General features: G+C 35.9%; 1 protein-coding gene across 2 annotated transcripts; it reads right to left on the bottom strand.

Annotated features, from left to right (window-relative positions):
- Nucleotides 1-242: 242 nt before the first annotated feature.
- On the bottom strand, nt 243-7,524 carry LOC121378972 (26S proteasome non-ATPase regulatory subunit 10-like). Of its 2 annotated transcripts, none has more exons than XM_041507385.1 (7): nt 7,367-7,524; nt 4,401-4,499; nt 3,427-3,573; nt 2,301-2,467; nt 1,749-1,830; nt 1,190-1,286; nt 243-492 (listed from the first exon to the last, which is right to left on the bottom strand). In XM_041507385.1, exons 1-6 carry the CDS (start codon nt 7,466-7,468, stop codon nt 1,209-1,211), a joined length of 675 nt encoding a protein of 224 aa, XP_041363319.1. In that variant the 5' UTR covers nt 7,469-7,524; the 3' UTR covers nt 243-492; nt 1,190-1,208. The 2 variants fall into 2 exon arrangements, with proteins under 2 accessions (XP_041363319.1, XP_041363320.1); XM_041507386.1 differs by lacking the exon at nt 7,367-7,524 and adding an exon at nt 7,179-7,334.
- Between the last annotated feature and the right edge of the window lie 6,948 nt (nt 7,525-14,472).

Raw genomic sequence — 14,472 nt, 5'->3', positions numbered from 1 at the left:
TTCACCAGGTCAAAGTTCAAAGTACACCTAACTTTGAATGTTGCATTAAATAAGGCCACACATACCATTGGTGAGATATGTGACAGAACTTCTTGTCATAAAATGTTGTATCATCTGGCTAGAAATTTCTGCCCATCTTACAAATGATAACTTAAATCATAAGTGCCCCAATTCTTTATTTGGTGCTCCTAGTTAATTCAGGCTATATGCGGCCATGTTGAATTGTAACAACAACAAAGACATCATGTTAACATAGTTTATTCAACCACATTTGTGAAGGCATAACAAAACAGATGGATGAATGAATGCATGAATGACTGGATGAATGGTTGTTTAACAATAACCCATTACTAACATGCATCAGTTGCTGGATACCAACGTATGATCAACATACTGTTTATGTATGTATTAAAATATTTACATGACATTTTATGGTCATCCTTATTAAACTGGTGGTTTAAGCCAGTCGAGTGTGCAAAATGTTATCTGAACCTGAAAAAGAGAAGAGTTTTAATGGATCATGATAATCTTAGACTGACTAACTCACTCTCTAACACACTCTGTCTCTGTCTCTCTCTCTCACTCACACACTCGGTCTCTCTCTCACTCACACACTGTCTCTGTCTCTCACTCACACACTGTTTCTGTCTCTCTCTCTCTCTCACTCACACACTCTGTCTCTCTCTCACTCACACACTCTGTCTCTGTCTCTTTCTCTCAACCACGCTAGTATAACAAAATACTATTTCTTTCTTTAAAATTAAAAATTTTGTTAAATATTTTGAAAATATATTTTTAGTCAACATTTTCCTATTACACTGTGTGAATAAATAGTGTCAGCATTACACTACCTAGCACCAACTCAGAAATAACTGTGGATTCAGATTTCTTCAGCTGTTTGTAAAAAATCTTCTTGCCTGATTTACAAATCTTTTCACAAACACCTCGGATCATGTTAATATCTTTAATGATAGAAAACTATGATTCTTGAACTGGGTGGTAATAGTAAAACTGTCATGCAATCAGTGGTTTTGGTAAAACAACAAAACAAACCTGCTGAAAGACAAAACACATTTAGAGTCTAACCTTGGATGTACGAAGTGCAATAATATGTTGTAGTTTTACTTTTAATTCTTGGGTTTTCTAGAACCAACAACCTTAGTAAATGAACAAAATAGACTGAGTATACCTGTACTGTTGAGCTGGAATCATCTGTCCAATGAAGCTGCATGTTTTAATGAACGTTGCATTCCACGGCATGCAAGGTCTAATGGTGATTTTTCTTCCTATAGTTTAAACCAATAACAATAATTATTCAATGTTTTCAAAAACTAAATGCAGGGAAGCAATCTTTTTTTTTATATGCCGCAAACATTTAACAGAAACAAAGACATTTTTTGTTTTTGGACATTACAAACATGGATGATGATAAGATGAATGGTGAAGCTGCAGTATTCCCATTTCGGTATGAGACTACTTGACATGGCCGTGTTCCACACTTGCTGTCATTTGAGCTATCTTAGTATCACCCAAACAAAGGGTACACAGATTCAACATATTTATTATCTTTACAATGCTTAAACACCAGTGATTAAGAAAAAGACCAGGCTTTGTAACTTTGGCCCACCATATTTAGTAAAACAAAATAATATATTAATTGAGCTAAAATGGGTTGAGCTACAGCAAAACAAAATTAATTTAGATATGACAGAACTTCTCAATCCTTCTACATCTTTTCTCAAGCATACCTTGTTTTGGATGTCTAATCTAGCTCCATGTTCTACCAACAACTTGCCGGTTGCCACACGGTCTTCTTCACATGCCAAGTGTCTAAAACAAAGACAGAACTGTCACAGTTAATCATAAAACTATTATTAGATGTTAAACACAACATATTATCTGCGGTAGCGCATCATTACATTTCTCAAAGTGTTGCAAGTTTAAAAAAGAAAACAAAATCACTGGTGCATTGTCAGATTTCATGGACGTGAGAGTTTTTATAGAAAAGCACCACTGTATTTTCTCTAATTGTTGAACGTTTTCCAAGACATAACACTGATGCATGGTTATGTTTCTCCGAGTGCTGGAAGTGTTTTTCTCCCAAAAAAGAAATCGCTGGCGAGCACATCATTAGATTTTTCTATATGTTGGAAAGTTTTCTTGAAAATAACTGGTTCATAATTAAGATTACCATGATTACCGTAAAAACAGTTTCCTACATGTGAGTTCTGATGATCACAGGGCATGGAACCGAAAAGGTGTTACCCATAAAATGTGACACCCTGCCTTACGCTACTTACAGTGGTGTGCTGCCTTCCGAGTCCTGCGAGTTCACGTTGATCTGCTGGTTGATGAGCAGTTTGAGGATCTGAATGTGACCTTTAGAGCTGGCTCGGTGACTGGGTGTACTGCCCATTGAATCAGCCACTGTACAGTCAGCTCCCGCATCAACAAGCATCTCCGCTATCTGGAACAAATATTTCAAGATGTAAGGGAACCCTTTACAATTATCTATATCTTTCACAAGCGTACTCTTTTTGCTGCAATCCTCTTCTGAATTCTTAAAAGAATACATAAAAAGGTTAAAAAGAATATGCTACCTTACCTCCCTCTCCCCCTCCCAACTCCAGCATTTGGTTTTATGTTGGTGAAAATTTTGATAATTGTTAAGAACAGCTACAATTATAGATAACCTTATTGATAAGATGGATACACGATGGATAGCTGGCAGAACATATACATATTAGTTCTTGGTGTGCAGCTCTGTGCTGTGCTTATAACATTTTAATCTCACCCCAAGAAATAGTATGTAGTTAAAAATGAAGAAACTGTTTAAAGTCTTGGGCCTGTAGTCCTTCATATGCAATCGTGCTTACTTGCCCCAGCACACCTTAATTTTTTTCTCAGAAGCATTTTTTTTATTGTCCACCTAAAACATGTTAACAATGTGCCTTCTGCTGGTTGCTTTATGAGGCTATAACCTCAGCCAGCCTGTGTGTTGAATGTTCAATGTGTGCTATTGAATATTCAAAACTTCTTTTTGTCAACATGTGCAAGCTATATTCAAAATTTTCCTTATGGAATGCAAATAACTTGCCTGTTAACTTCTTTAAGACAACTGAACCATGTTTAGAATGCCAAGCACAGCTTGTAGCTGCTCACTAGACTTGTTCTTGTGCCTAAAGTTAAATGAATGCATGCATGCAACTGAATAGGATAGGTATAAAACAATCAAATCGTTCTCGACTGTTCATCCCTTGAACATGTCATTAATTACTCATATGTAATTCACTTAAATGACTGGAAAACCTTAATTAAAAATATTATGTTTACAACAGGAATTCCGATTATGACAGATAAAGAATTTTAGGATATAAAAAAATCTTGCTGCAGTTTTAAATTTTTTTAAATCTGAGAGCACTACACCTGGAATCTGTCTTTAGAAGCTGCATAGTGTAAACAGCACTGTCCCGTCCTGTTCACAGCATTCACCTGCGCTCCATGGCCCAACAGCAGTGTCACAATATCAGTCCGACCAGCTGACACAGCAATCATTAGAGGAGTCCAGTTCGACTAAAATTACCAAATTTCTTACTAAGACATGTACAGACAGTTGAATTTGACTGTATTTACAAAAGAATTTATTACTAACAACTAGATCAGTTTGACTACAATTAAAAAATTTACACATGAATTTCTTACTTACTGAAAATATGTGAATTTGATTAAAATTACCCTAAAAGTCAAGCAGTTTTTAATACAGACGTAAAAGGAAATTATCTAGATCAGGGGCCAGAAAATAACAGACTTGTGCTAATTACATGCTTGAATGCAACTTAAAGCTAGTCTTGAGTAAAAGTACAATTTCATGTTTTAAACATTTAGAAAAGATAATAAATGCTTAATTTTCTTTCTGTGATGTACCATTCTTTGCTTTAATTTAGCTGCAATCACAAATCTAGATCAACTGAAATTGCAGTCAATACTGAAGCACTTTAAAAGGAAGTTCCTCTTTCTAAATTGTTTCACGATATACATCAAGGCAGTTGACAATATCCATTAACACCAAAAAGATAAAGGTTTATTAAAAATAGTCATTTGATTTATTTGTTGGCAAACAAGGTGAGATTGCAGCTTTAATAATAATTAATAATAATAATAAATAATAAAAAACAAAACATGAAAAATGTTCCTTAGATATTACCAAGTAATTTACTTCAAATATCTATTTCAAGGAACAGTTTGTTCAGTGTTGTGTTGCGATTCACTACGCAGATTTCAGAGATCGCTACACAATTCTAAAATGTTAAATAGTAGTTGCTACTTAATTTTCAATTGACCACCAACTGTTATTATTCAAAATTTAAAAACCACATGTGCCCTGTATTTAATATTCTTACCTCATCCCTGACATCAACAGGTGTGCCCAACTTCAAAAGGTACTCGGCTATTTCTGTATGACCTGCAGACACAGCCCAATGCAGTGGCATCCGTTGACTCTGAAAAACATTTTGATACAAAAAATTGCTTAAACTAAATACAAATACAAATACAATGATCAATATGCTGAAAGTCAGAATTTGTTTATAAACTGTATTTTGCATTAAGGTTGACGACAGTGATTTTTCGGACCCTTGTTTTGGCTTTGACAACAATAAATATATACATATCCAACGGTAATTTTTTTGTATGATATATTTGACAAAAGGTACGGTACTTTTTATTTATTTCATCTTTTAAAACTTAAAATTAATATTTTGTCCAGAATTATGAAAAATAAAAACATACAGACCTGTAAACAGCATTGTCTGCTTGTTATAGAATTTTGACGGGACAAGGTTAGTAGACCAGTTTTTATTTTAATGTGGCGAAGCATTGTAATAATATAGCTAATTTTGAATTTGAATGACGTCAATATTCCAATGACATCACTTTGCATCTCCTCACAATTACCATAAAACAAGTACATGACGTTTCCATTTTTAGAACACTGAAAAAATTTCAATGCAAAATTGCTATTGAAATTTTTTTATTTGAATATTACTAATGCACCTAAATGTTTGAATAAAATCTTGTATTTAAAAAATTACATATTGTGTATGAAGACAAAACAAGGGTGCGAAAAGTTACTGTCGTTGACCTTAGTAAACCATGTTTAGGATATGTTTAGGGAAGGTGATATTGCTTAGTGTTTTCCCTAGCTTGTTTTAGCATGGTGCGGCACCATGCCTCAGTAGTTTAGCACCATCTTGCCTTAATCAGTGCCATGCTGCCCTGAGATTAAACAAGCCTTTTTCAGTAATTAATTCTAAAATTGCCTTTATGAAATGCCCAAAAAGGTATTAATTAATAAAATATGCCTTATATTTTTTAATATTGTAGCTGTTTCTTAATAACTGAAATCAAACTTTACCTAGATTTTATAGTTTAGATTATCAATTTCCGTACATTCAAAGTGTTTTTGGTCATCCTGGTGTTTTAATATCACAAAATGTATTTCTAATATTTTTAAAAACGCACGTGCGTCTGAGAAGCAACAGTTATGGAGTCGAGTTTTTGTGTATTTTTATAGGGTATTTCACCATTTTAAAGTCACAGACTCATGTTTTACTCAGTTGTAACGTTAGCCAAATGGGTAGCCCGAGTACTCTGACTGTAAGAGAGCTAGATGGACATTTGGACATAAAATAATATGCTCTCATTACAGTCAGCGACCAAGCTATGTATCTTTTTGGCAATTGCCGACAACCAAAAAGTTGTCAAAGATTTCCGCTCTAATACCACAACAATCCTATGTTTGACGTCAAATACATTTACATCGACTATTTTCGAGTTACTTGATTAAAAAAAATTCAGATATTAATCACTAATACACACACTACAGAAAGAAACCCGACAGCACCCACATTCAACTAAGCTTCGGCAAACTCCAGACAGCAGAATTCTAAGTTTGCCGACCTATATCGTGACGTTACGTCACATGATCGCCCACTCAGCCATTCCGTCTTCCAGGGGTCGTCTCAAAACGACAATCACAAAAAAAGAGTTTGTTTTGTGTAATGACATCACTAGAGCACATTGATTCATTAATCATCGGCTATTGGATGTCAAATATTTGGTAATTTTATCATAGTGTTAGAGAGGAAACCCTCTACATTTTATCATTAGGCCTATGCACCATCCCAGACAGGATAGTACATACCACGGCCTTTGATATATCAGTTGTGGTGCACTGGATGAAGCGAGAAATAGCGCAATGGACCCACCGACGGGGATCGATCCCAGACCGACAACGCATCAAGTGGGCGCTTTACCACTGGGCTGTGGACAATCACCAAAGCGACAGAGAGTGGTACACACACACAATATTACATTCACGTTTTCTCAAGGTGAAAAAAGTATTTCATCTATGAGTCAAATGCCTGCTTGGCATGTGTGCCATGAATTAATGAATCTATGTGCTCTAGTGATGTCGTTACACAAAACAAACTTTTTTTGTGATTGTCGGGCACTTGTCGTTTTGAGACGGCCCCTGAAAGACAGAATGGCTGTGGGCGATCATGTGACGCAACATCACAATATAGGTTGGTGAACTTAGAATTCTGCTGTCCGGATTTTGCCGAAGCTTAGCTGAATGTGGGTGCTGTCAGGTTTCTTTCTGTAGTGTGTGTATTAGTGATTAATATCTGAATTTCTTTTAATCAAGTAACTCGAAAATGGTTGATGTAAATGTATTTAACGTCAAACATAGGATTGTTGTGGTATTAGAGCGGAAATCTTTGACAACTTTTTGGTTGTCGGCAATTGCCAAAAAGATACATAGCTTGGTCTCTGACTGTAATGAGAGTGTATTTATGTCCAAATGTCCGTCTAGCTCTCTTACAGTCAGAGTACTCGGGTTACCAAATGGGTTACAGGTTTGTAGATTAACAAAACTTAGTGTTAGTTTTCACAGGTTGGAACTAGGGTCTGTCCTTTTAAAGCAAGCACATAAATAACATTAATGTTTATTTCAATTAATTTTTGTGTATTTTTAATGAAATACAAGTTCCCCGAAAATGGTGAAAATGCCCCAAAAGTGTTTGGTCTACCATGCCTTGCAAAATTTCTTGGGAAATCACTATTGCTGCTTTAAAAATATCGCTTAATGAAACTCGAAACAGTTTTTACATACTCACATCCTTTCAAAGTTCGGGCATGTCTCCCTTAGTTCATCTAAGTGGCTTAGTCCAGGGAAGAGCACAAGTTAAACTTAATAATAATTAAGTTAATGAGTGCTGCAACTTTATCATTATTTGAATTTGAATTTTCTTACTAAGAAATTAGTTCAATACCAGTAACTATAAAATCCCAAAAATAAACATACATTGTCATATTTTGTTAAAAGATCTCTGTTTTCTTCTAATTTTACTCTGAGTTGTGGAAAATTGCCTTCGTAGGCCAGCTTGCAAACTTGATTTTCCTCCATCTTCGTTTAGTTTTAACAGAGTACAGTCCCCTTTTACATGACTTGTATTTCTTTTCTTTTTATATTTTTCTTTTAAAAAAAAACTATTGACTTTTTTCTATACATTTAACTTTAGTAGAGTATTTCAAGCACAAAAAAAGTGTCAGTCAGAAGTATCGATATGTTATGAAAGGACCAAGTACTTTTTATTTTAGAACTGAATTAGTTGAAGTGCTGGTTTTATGTTAGTCGAAGAAAAATTGACCAGAATCTGTTCCGATGTGTAATGTTACTATACTAAAAATAACCCAAACTGAAACCAGTCTACTGCACTTATTTCAACTGAAACATGTCAAATTTCAATTGTTTCCTTTTAAACAGCCTGAAAAGGTATGCTATCGATCTATATTTTTAATTAATAATGTCTTATGGAATTGAGACGACAGTTTATTGGTTTTGAACGTACCAATATGTGAACATGTAGTGCAATTCATTTGTTTACATTGACTGGGCATAAGTCAGACTTGGACAATTTGGCCCAACCCCCTCTTATTTTGATGATTAATGCTACTAGACCAGGTCATGATGCCTGTTTGGTATCATTAACATATCTAGTGAAGAGATACTAGTATAAACTGTATATAGTAAGTGAGATGAGTGTGATTTGTTTGAATAATTAAATAATATCTGGTTTCAAATACCACAAGTTTCTCACACAAGGAAATTTAGAGATTAATTCATTACCATGGCGCTTCATGTGCGACTGAAGTTACAGTTTCCTCAGGTGAAGGTGTTAATATTGGGGATATTTCTTGCTTTGCTAGGGCTGGCCTGCATCGTAATGGGAATTGTGGCCTTCACCAAGAGAGTGTGGGGACACTACGTCGCGACAGGGCTGTGGGGTGGAACTATGATCTTTGCAACTGGAACATGTGCTATTATTGCCTCGCAGCTCCGCACGCCATGCAGCGTGAAAAGTTACCTTGTTTGTTCAGTGTTTGGAATTATTATTTCATTTGTCATGATTGTTCTTTCTTCTGGTGGTTTGGATTACAACAGCAGGTTTTATAATTTTGCATATTTTGCACACAAGAAGAGACACACAGCAACAATGTTAGTTCATGCCACAACATTGATTCTTTCCCTTTTAAGTTTTGTGGGAAATATTGTATCTTTAATAGTTTGTCTAAAGTACATTGTTTATGATCGTCATCAACCTGTGTGTGAAACGAAAGTTAAACGGTCCAGTGCTCGACCAGTGCATAAGAATGCCAGTCGATCAAACTCTGACAGCAGAGTACCACTTACTGGTTGTCACAGGTCACAGAGGCATAACTCCAGATCTAAGAAAAATGGCACGGTTAGTACAAGAGATCCGTCTAGAGGGGAACGACGTTCCAGTGATGGATCCCGCCATTCACATCGACATAGAAGGAAAAATGAACAGTGTGCTCCATCAAGAGGGAGTAGGCGACGTAACCATCATGCAACCAGATCGTCGATCGAGTATGAAAACATTACCAATGATAATATCCTTCAGCAGCGACAACAGTCATCATGTACTGAACATTATGAGGTAGATCTGTTACCTACTGCTTTTGATGAAGAAGAATTGCCACCATATGAACCTGCTTATGAACCACATTCTGTTGAAAATGTTAATATTTTACCACCTAACATTCCACCAGATGATGTACAACGGAGGCAAGTTGAACAGACAGAAAATCGTTGGAGCGACAGTATTAAGCCACCAGGAACACCCCCTAGTTTGGATCCAGAGGTTCGTGCCTTGTTTTTGGCAAATCATGAACTTGCAGATAATTTAGACAGTATTCACAGCAGAAAACCATCAACTGAAAAGTCTAACAAAATTGTGTGTAAAATTCTGAAAGAAACACAGTCTGATGAAGTACGTGCAATGTGCAATTCTGATATATCTAATAGTCTTTCTAATTCTGTGGGCCATGACAAATCTTCATCTGGACACCAGTCTGCTTCAGCTACTGTATCACATCCACTGAGTACGTCTCTGTTGTCTGACAAAGTTATCGTCTGTGAGAATGTTTATGAAAACATTAATAGCTTAGCCAGATGCCCTGCAGCGACAGGTAGCAGAGAGAATTCATCTGTGGGCAAACCTTTACAAATGTGTAGTCCATCAGAACCCAACAGATCAACAAGTTTCGATTCTCCAGCTTTTCACCTTAGACTGGAACCAGAAGGACGCCAGGATAACGAAGAAAAAGAGGATGTAATAAAGCTATTTTCTAACATTGATAGGAAACCTTCGGATAACTTGTTAGAATCCCATTCAGATGACAATACTATTGACCACAATACCAAATTCTTGCCATCCCTAAGCAGTCATGTACCAAGGACTTCAGTGGACTCATTTCATGTACCTGAAGATATAGAGTTTGCTGATTCTCAGAGTACTAAGGATTTGAATATGCCACCACTGAAGCCTATGAAAATTGGATCTCCTACTTCAGCCTTTCATCTATATGATGGACAAAATTCTGTAAAATCTACAGAGAATAAACCATTGGTGCTTTCAGGTATGTCGGACTCGTTCGGTGGTGCAAGACCGAAATACACAAACAACATATTGCCACTTAATTTAGGCAATATCAGTCCCGAATCAACGTGTAATATTCAAAGACAGTCTTCGTGGAAAGAATTTTTGCTCCCTTCACCACACAATAAAGAGAAATTGGGTCAAACACCCAGCTCTGTTAACAATGACATTGCTTCAAATGCTAGTTCTGTAAACTCCACTAAAGGGAAAACATTCAAGTTTGCAGAACCTCCAACTAAGACTGGACTAACTCCCCCAGTGTTTATTCCACCAGCTTCTCTTAAATTGAAGAAGACTACACAGTCAAATCCTCTGTCATCAAGTGGTCCAGCAAGACCAATCACCAGCCTGCATCCACGGTATCACCAACCGTTTTCGTCAGACCTGTCCCTGTTTTCCCAGCCCCATCCACCTGCTAGTACTGCAGTTACGTGTAGCATTCAGCCACCCCTCTTGTGTAATGATAATGGTTTGCATTCTTCATCGGACAACAGACCTGAACAGAAGAATGCTTCTGCGAATTTGCCAGTCGAACCAGTCGACTTGCAGGTACAAGTGAGACCATCACTGATTGGTGGTGAAGTCAGTCCAAGACAACCATCACAAGCCGGTCCGAGACAACCATCACAAGCCGGTCCAAGACAACCATCACAAGATGATCCGAGACCGCCATCACAAGATGGTTCGAGACAGCCACCATTATTCTCTGTACTTCTGTAGTTGATTAATCTTGCATACATGTTTGTAGCAAAATGAAGTTAACAATCTATCCCATATCTGTGCCCTTGTGAATGTGTGTGAGTTTCAGGGCTAGCTCTGGGTGAGCAAAACATTTCGCCAAATTATCTATTAAACTACAAATACAAAACCCCAGTTATTTTCAATTTTTTTTTATTTCGCCACATTAAAATAAAATTTGTTAATTATTTTTAAAATTGGCAAATTTGGCGAGTGCTAGAGCTAGCTGTAGAATCTTGCATGTATACATGTTTATAGCTACATGTAACTGTAGTAACCATTTGTGCCCGTGTGTATATACATGTAAATGTATGTAGGGTTTAAGCTGTCATTTGCAAAATCGTCAAATAAGAGTTAAATTTGGCAAATATATGTCATTGCCAAATTGCCCAAAAAGCTCATTTAAAAACTGTTGTTTAAACACATGTGTATATAGCTAATAGCTATAATTCTATAAATGTTACTTGAATTTGGCTGCACATTTTGTGATCAGATTCACCAAATAGCTATTAATTGTTTGGGTCCAGCATGTATATTTGAATGAATGATGTGGCCTTCTTTCCAAATTTGAGTGTGGGGGTCAATCTATCCGTCTCTTTCTCCTGGTTTCTCTCTCCCTCCCCACTCCGTCTGTCTCTCTTTTTATGTGTCAAGCTTTATAGAATATTAATCCATTTAGAGGAACGTTAATTGTGATAGCATTTTTAAATTGTAAATATGAAAATTATTTTTGTTTCAAATTCCTGGTTGTAATACAGTTAGAGATTCTTTACTTCTTAGAAGTGGCTTGTGGTATGAGCCATTTTCCTCATTTGGTGATGTTGTGAGTGTGGCGTTTAAAAACAATTAAGTGATATATATACTGACTGTGAAATCCTTTATTTTTGTGGTTTTGCTAAAAACAAACAAACACAATTCGGGTACTTCATTTGTTACATTGAAAAGATTGTATCATAACTTTTTATTATAAAATGTATTATATTTTTGTTGTGATCATAAATTTATTGACTGCACTAGTCCATGAATTTCATGAAAATTAAACCACCAGAAAACAAAAGTGATTTCACAGTAATGACTGATACATGTGTGAAAACCATTTCTATATTCTGCAAAGTAAATCTTAATAATTAGGTATGCAGCCAGAATACCAAAACCCCCCAGCCTCACACCATTTTGATGGAAAAGTAGTACTCATTATGATTATGTACACTAAAATATTCTTTGCCTCTGCATTTTGAAAAGGTTTTTCATAAGAAAAAGTCTACACATACATTATGTAGCTATATCCAGAAAGCTTAGTTAAGCATTATCATTACTAATCATATCATTACTAATCATATCATTTGGTGTTTCATTTGCTTTGCACAGCTGAATGTGACTGGCCATTTTGTCAGGATTGCTGTAAGTGGTGTAGGATCTACAGTATACTCCCCACAAAATTAATCAACTTGAAAAAAAAAATCATAAATCATCTGTTGACTTGTTTTACAATAATGTCAATAATATATCAAACACACATGCCTGTGCCAAATCCCAAAAATGTCAATACGATAAAGTTACAACTACAAGAACAGACATCCATTCATTTTATCTCATTGCAGTTACAATTAAAATATATATACACATGTATATATTTCATGTCAGTCATATTATCTAGCGTAATTTATCTGGGAGAGTATACATGTACATTGTACTTAATCATGTTAACTATATGCAGATTTATTTATTCTACTTAAATCATGTTATCGCTGTTCCAGAAATGATCACAGGGGAGGTATGTGTGTGTCAGGGGTGTGTGTGATGTTTTTCAGTATCCAGTAATAAAAATGACAACTCGACCTGCGCCTGGGGGTGGGATTTAGAGCAAAATCTGTGCAGTCTCTTTCAAATGAGCTATTCATCAAAGGTAAGAGGTTTTAGGTAGTGCTTGAAATCAAGAATTCCTGGAAAATCTGGAGGTTTTTCCATCTCTGAATACACACATGCCACCCTTGGAATAAAATTAAACTATATATATTATATATATATTTTTTTCTTTCAGGAGATGTAATGCTATTACACTAATATAGCCATTAAAATATAAGTTTGATGATATACCCACCCCTAATGTTGTTATTTCTGGAACTGCCCTTAATTTTGTGCATTTGAATTTACATTTGACAAAGCAGCGTATCATCTGCAATACGTAGGCATGTTTGTGTGCATTACTGACATTTTACAATTTATAACTCGTTTAATTGCCGTAATGATGTCATTTATTGAGCATTGTGTTGTGTAATTTTAGTTACCTCTCATGTACATCAGGTTAGACATTACGGGTCGAATTTACAAAGTCTGTTTTAGACTTACATGCGTGTGACCACATACATTTACAATGCTTAAACACCATTTTTTTGTTGAAAAAACAGACTTCGTAAATTCGGCCCTACTATTTTTTACTGTGGACTGTTACTATTCTTAATTATGTATCTATACATGATGTAACTGGTGTACATGCAATGTGTGAATTATTATATGTATATGTACATGTTCCTTTTATAACACATTAATAAGTGAACCACTGCTGTTAAAATATCTTAAAATTAATATTTTTATCCCTTGATATGCAGGTCCATGAACATGTGTGTGTACTTCTAAAGGGTGAAAAAATATTATTGGGTTGTGTGTGTATGTACTACTACATGTACAGGGATTTATCCAGGATAGGTCCCGGGAATGTCTCGTTGTCTGATGGGATTGGAAAACATATTGCCAATAAAAAAGAATGAAAGAACTGTTTTATTTAACAACGCACTCAACACATTTTATTTACGGTTATATGGCGTCAGACATATGGTTAAGGACCACACAGATTTTGAGAGGAAACCCGCTGTCGCCACTACATGGGCTACTCTTTCCTATTAGCAGCAAGGGATCTTTTATTTGCGCTTCCCACAGGCAGGATAGCACACACCATGGCCTTTGTTGAACCAGTTATGGATCACTGGTCGGTGCAAGTGGTTTATACCTACCCATTGAGCCTTGCGGAGCACTCACTCAGGGTTTGGAGTAGGTATCTGGATTAAAAAATCCCATGCCACGACTGGGATCCGAACCCAGTACCTGCCAGCCTGTAGACCAATGGCCTACTACAATGCCACCGAGGCCGGTAATATTGCCAGTAAATCATACATGGGATGTGTTTTCAGTCCACTGAATAATGCAGTACACCACTGTTAAATTAATTTATTAGAACCTGTAGACATAATTAAATATATAGAATAGATAGAGAAGATGTTTAACGACACCCCAGCACGAAAAATGCATTGGCTTAATTAAATATATATACATTTATGTATTGGGAATTTTTGGTACAGAAATTGGGAATTTTCAGTGCCATTTTCTTTTGAGAAGGGGCCTGTATTCGGACCCACAAAACACCTGGACAGATCCCTGATGTATATGTATATGATGTAGATGGCATTTATAATTTTAGAGAGGTTTTTCCAAATGGCTTGATTTTAGTAATTTATTTTGTTCTAGTCAGCTGGCTGCTTAATTAATACAGGTCTGTTTATACTATTCATAGTATCCAACTATCCTGCTTTGAACAAGACTTCATAAAGTCACAGATCCTAGTTTCAACCTGTGAATATGGACACTAAAGTTTTGGTTAATCTATATTTGTTGAATTGTAATAGTAATAAGAATTGTGGTTTAGTCTTAGATT

Source organism: Gigantopelta aegis, chromosome 8 (assembly GCF_016097555.1).
Source record: "Gigantopelta aegis isolate Gae_Host chromosome 8, Gae_host_genome, whole genome shotgun sequence".
NCBI lineage: Eukaryota > Metazoa > Mollusca > Gastropoda > Neomphalida > Peltospiridae > Gigantopelta > Gigantopelta aegis.
Note: the sequence above shows the minus strand (reverse complement) of the source record. Positions and strands in the feature narration are given on the sequence as shown.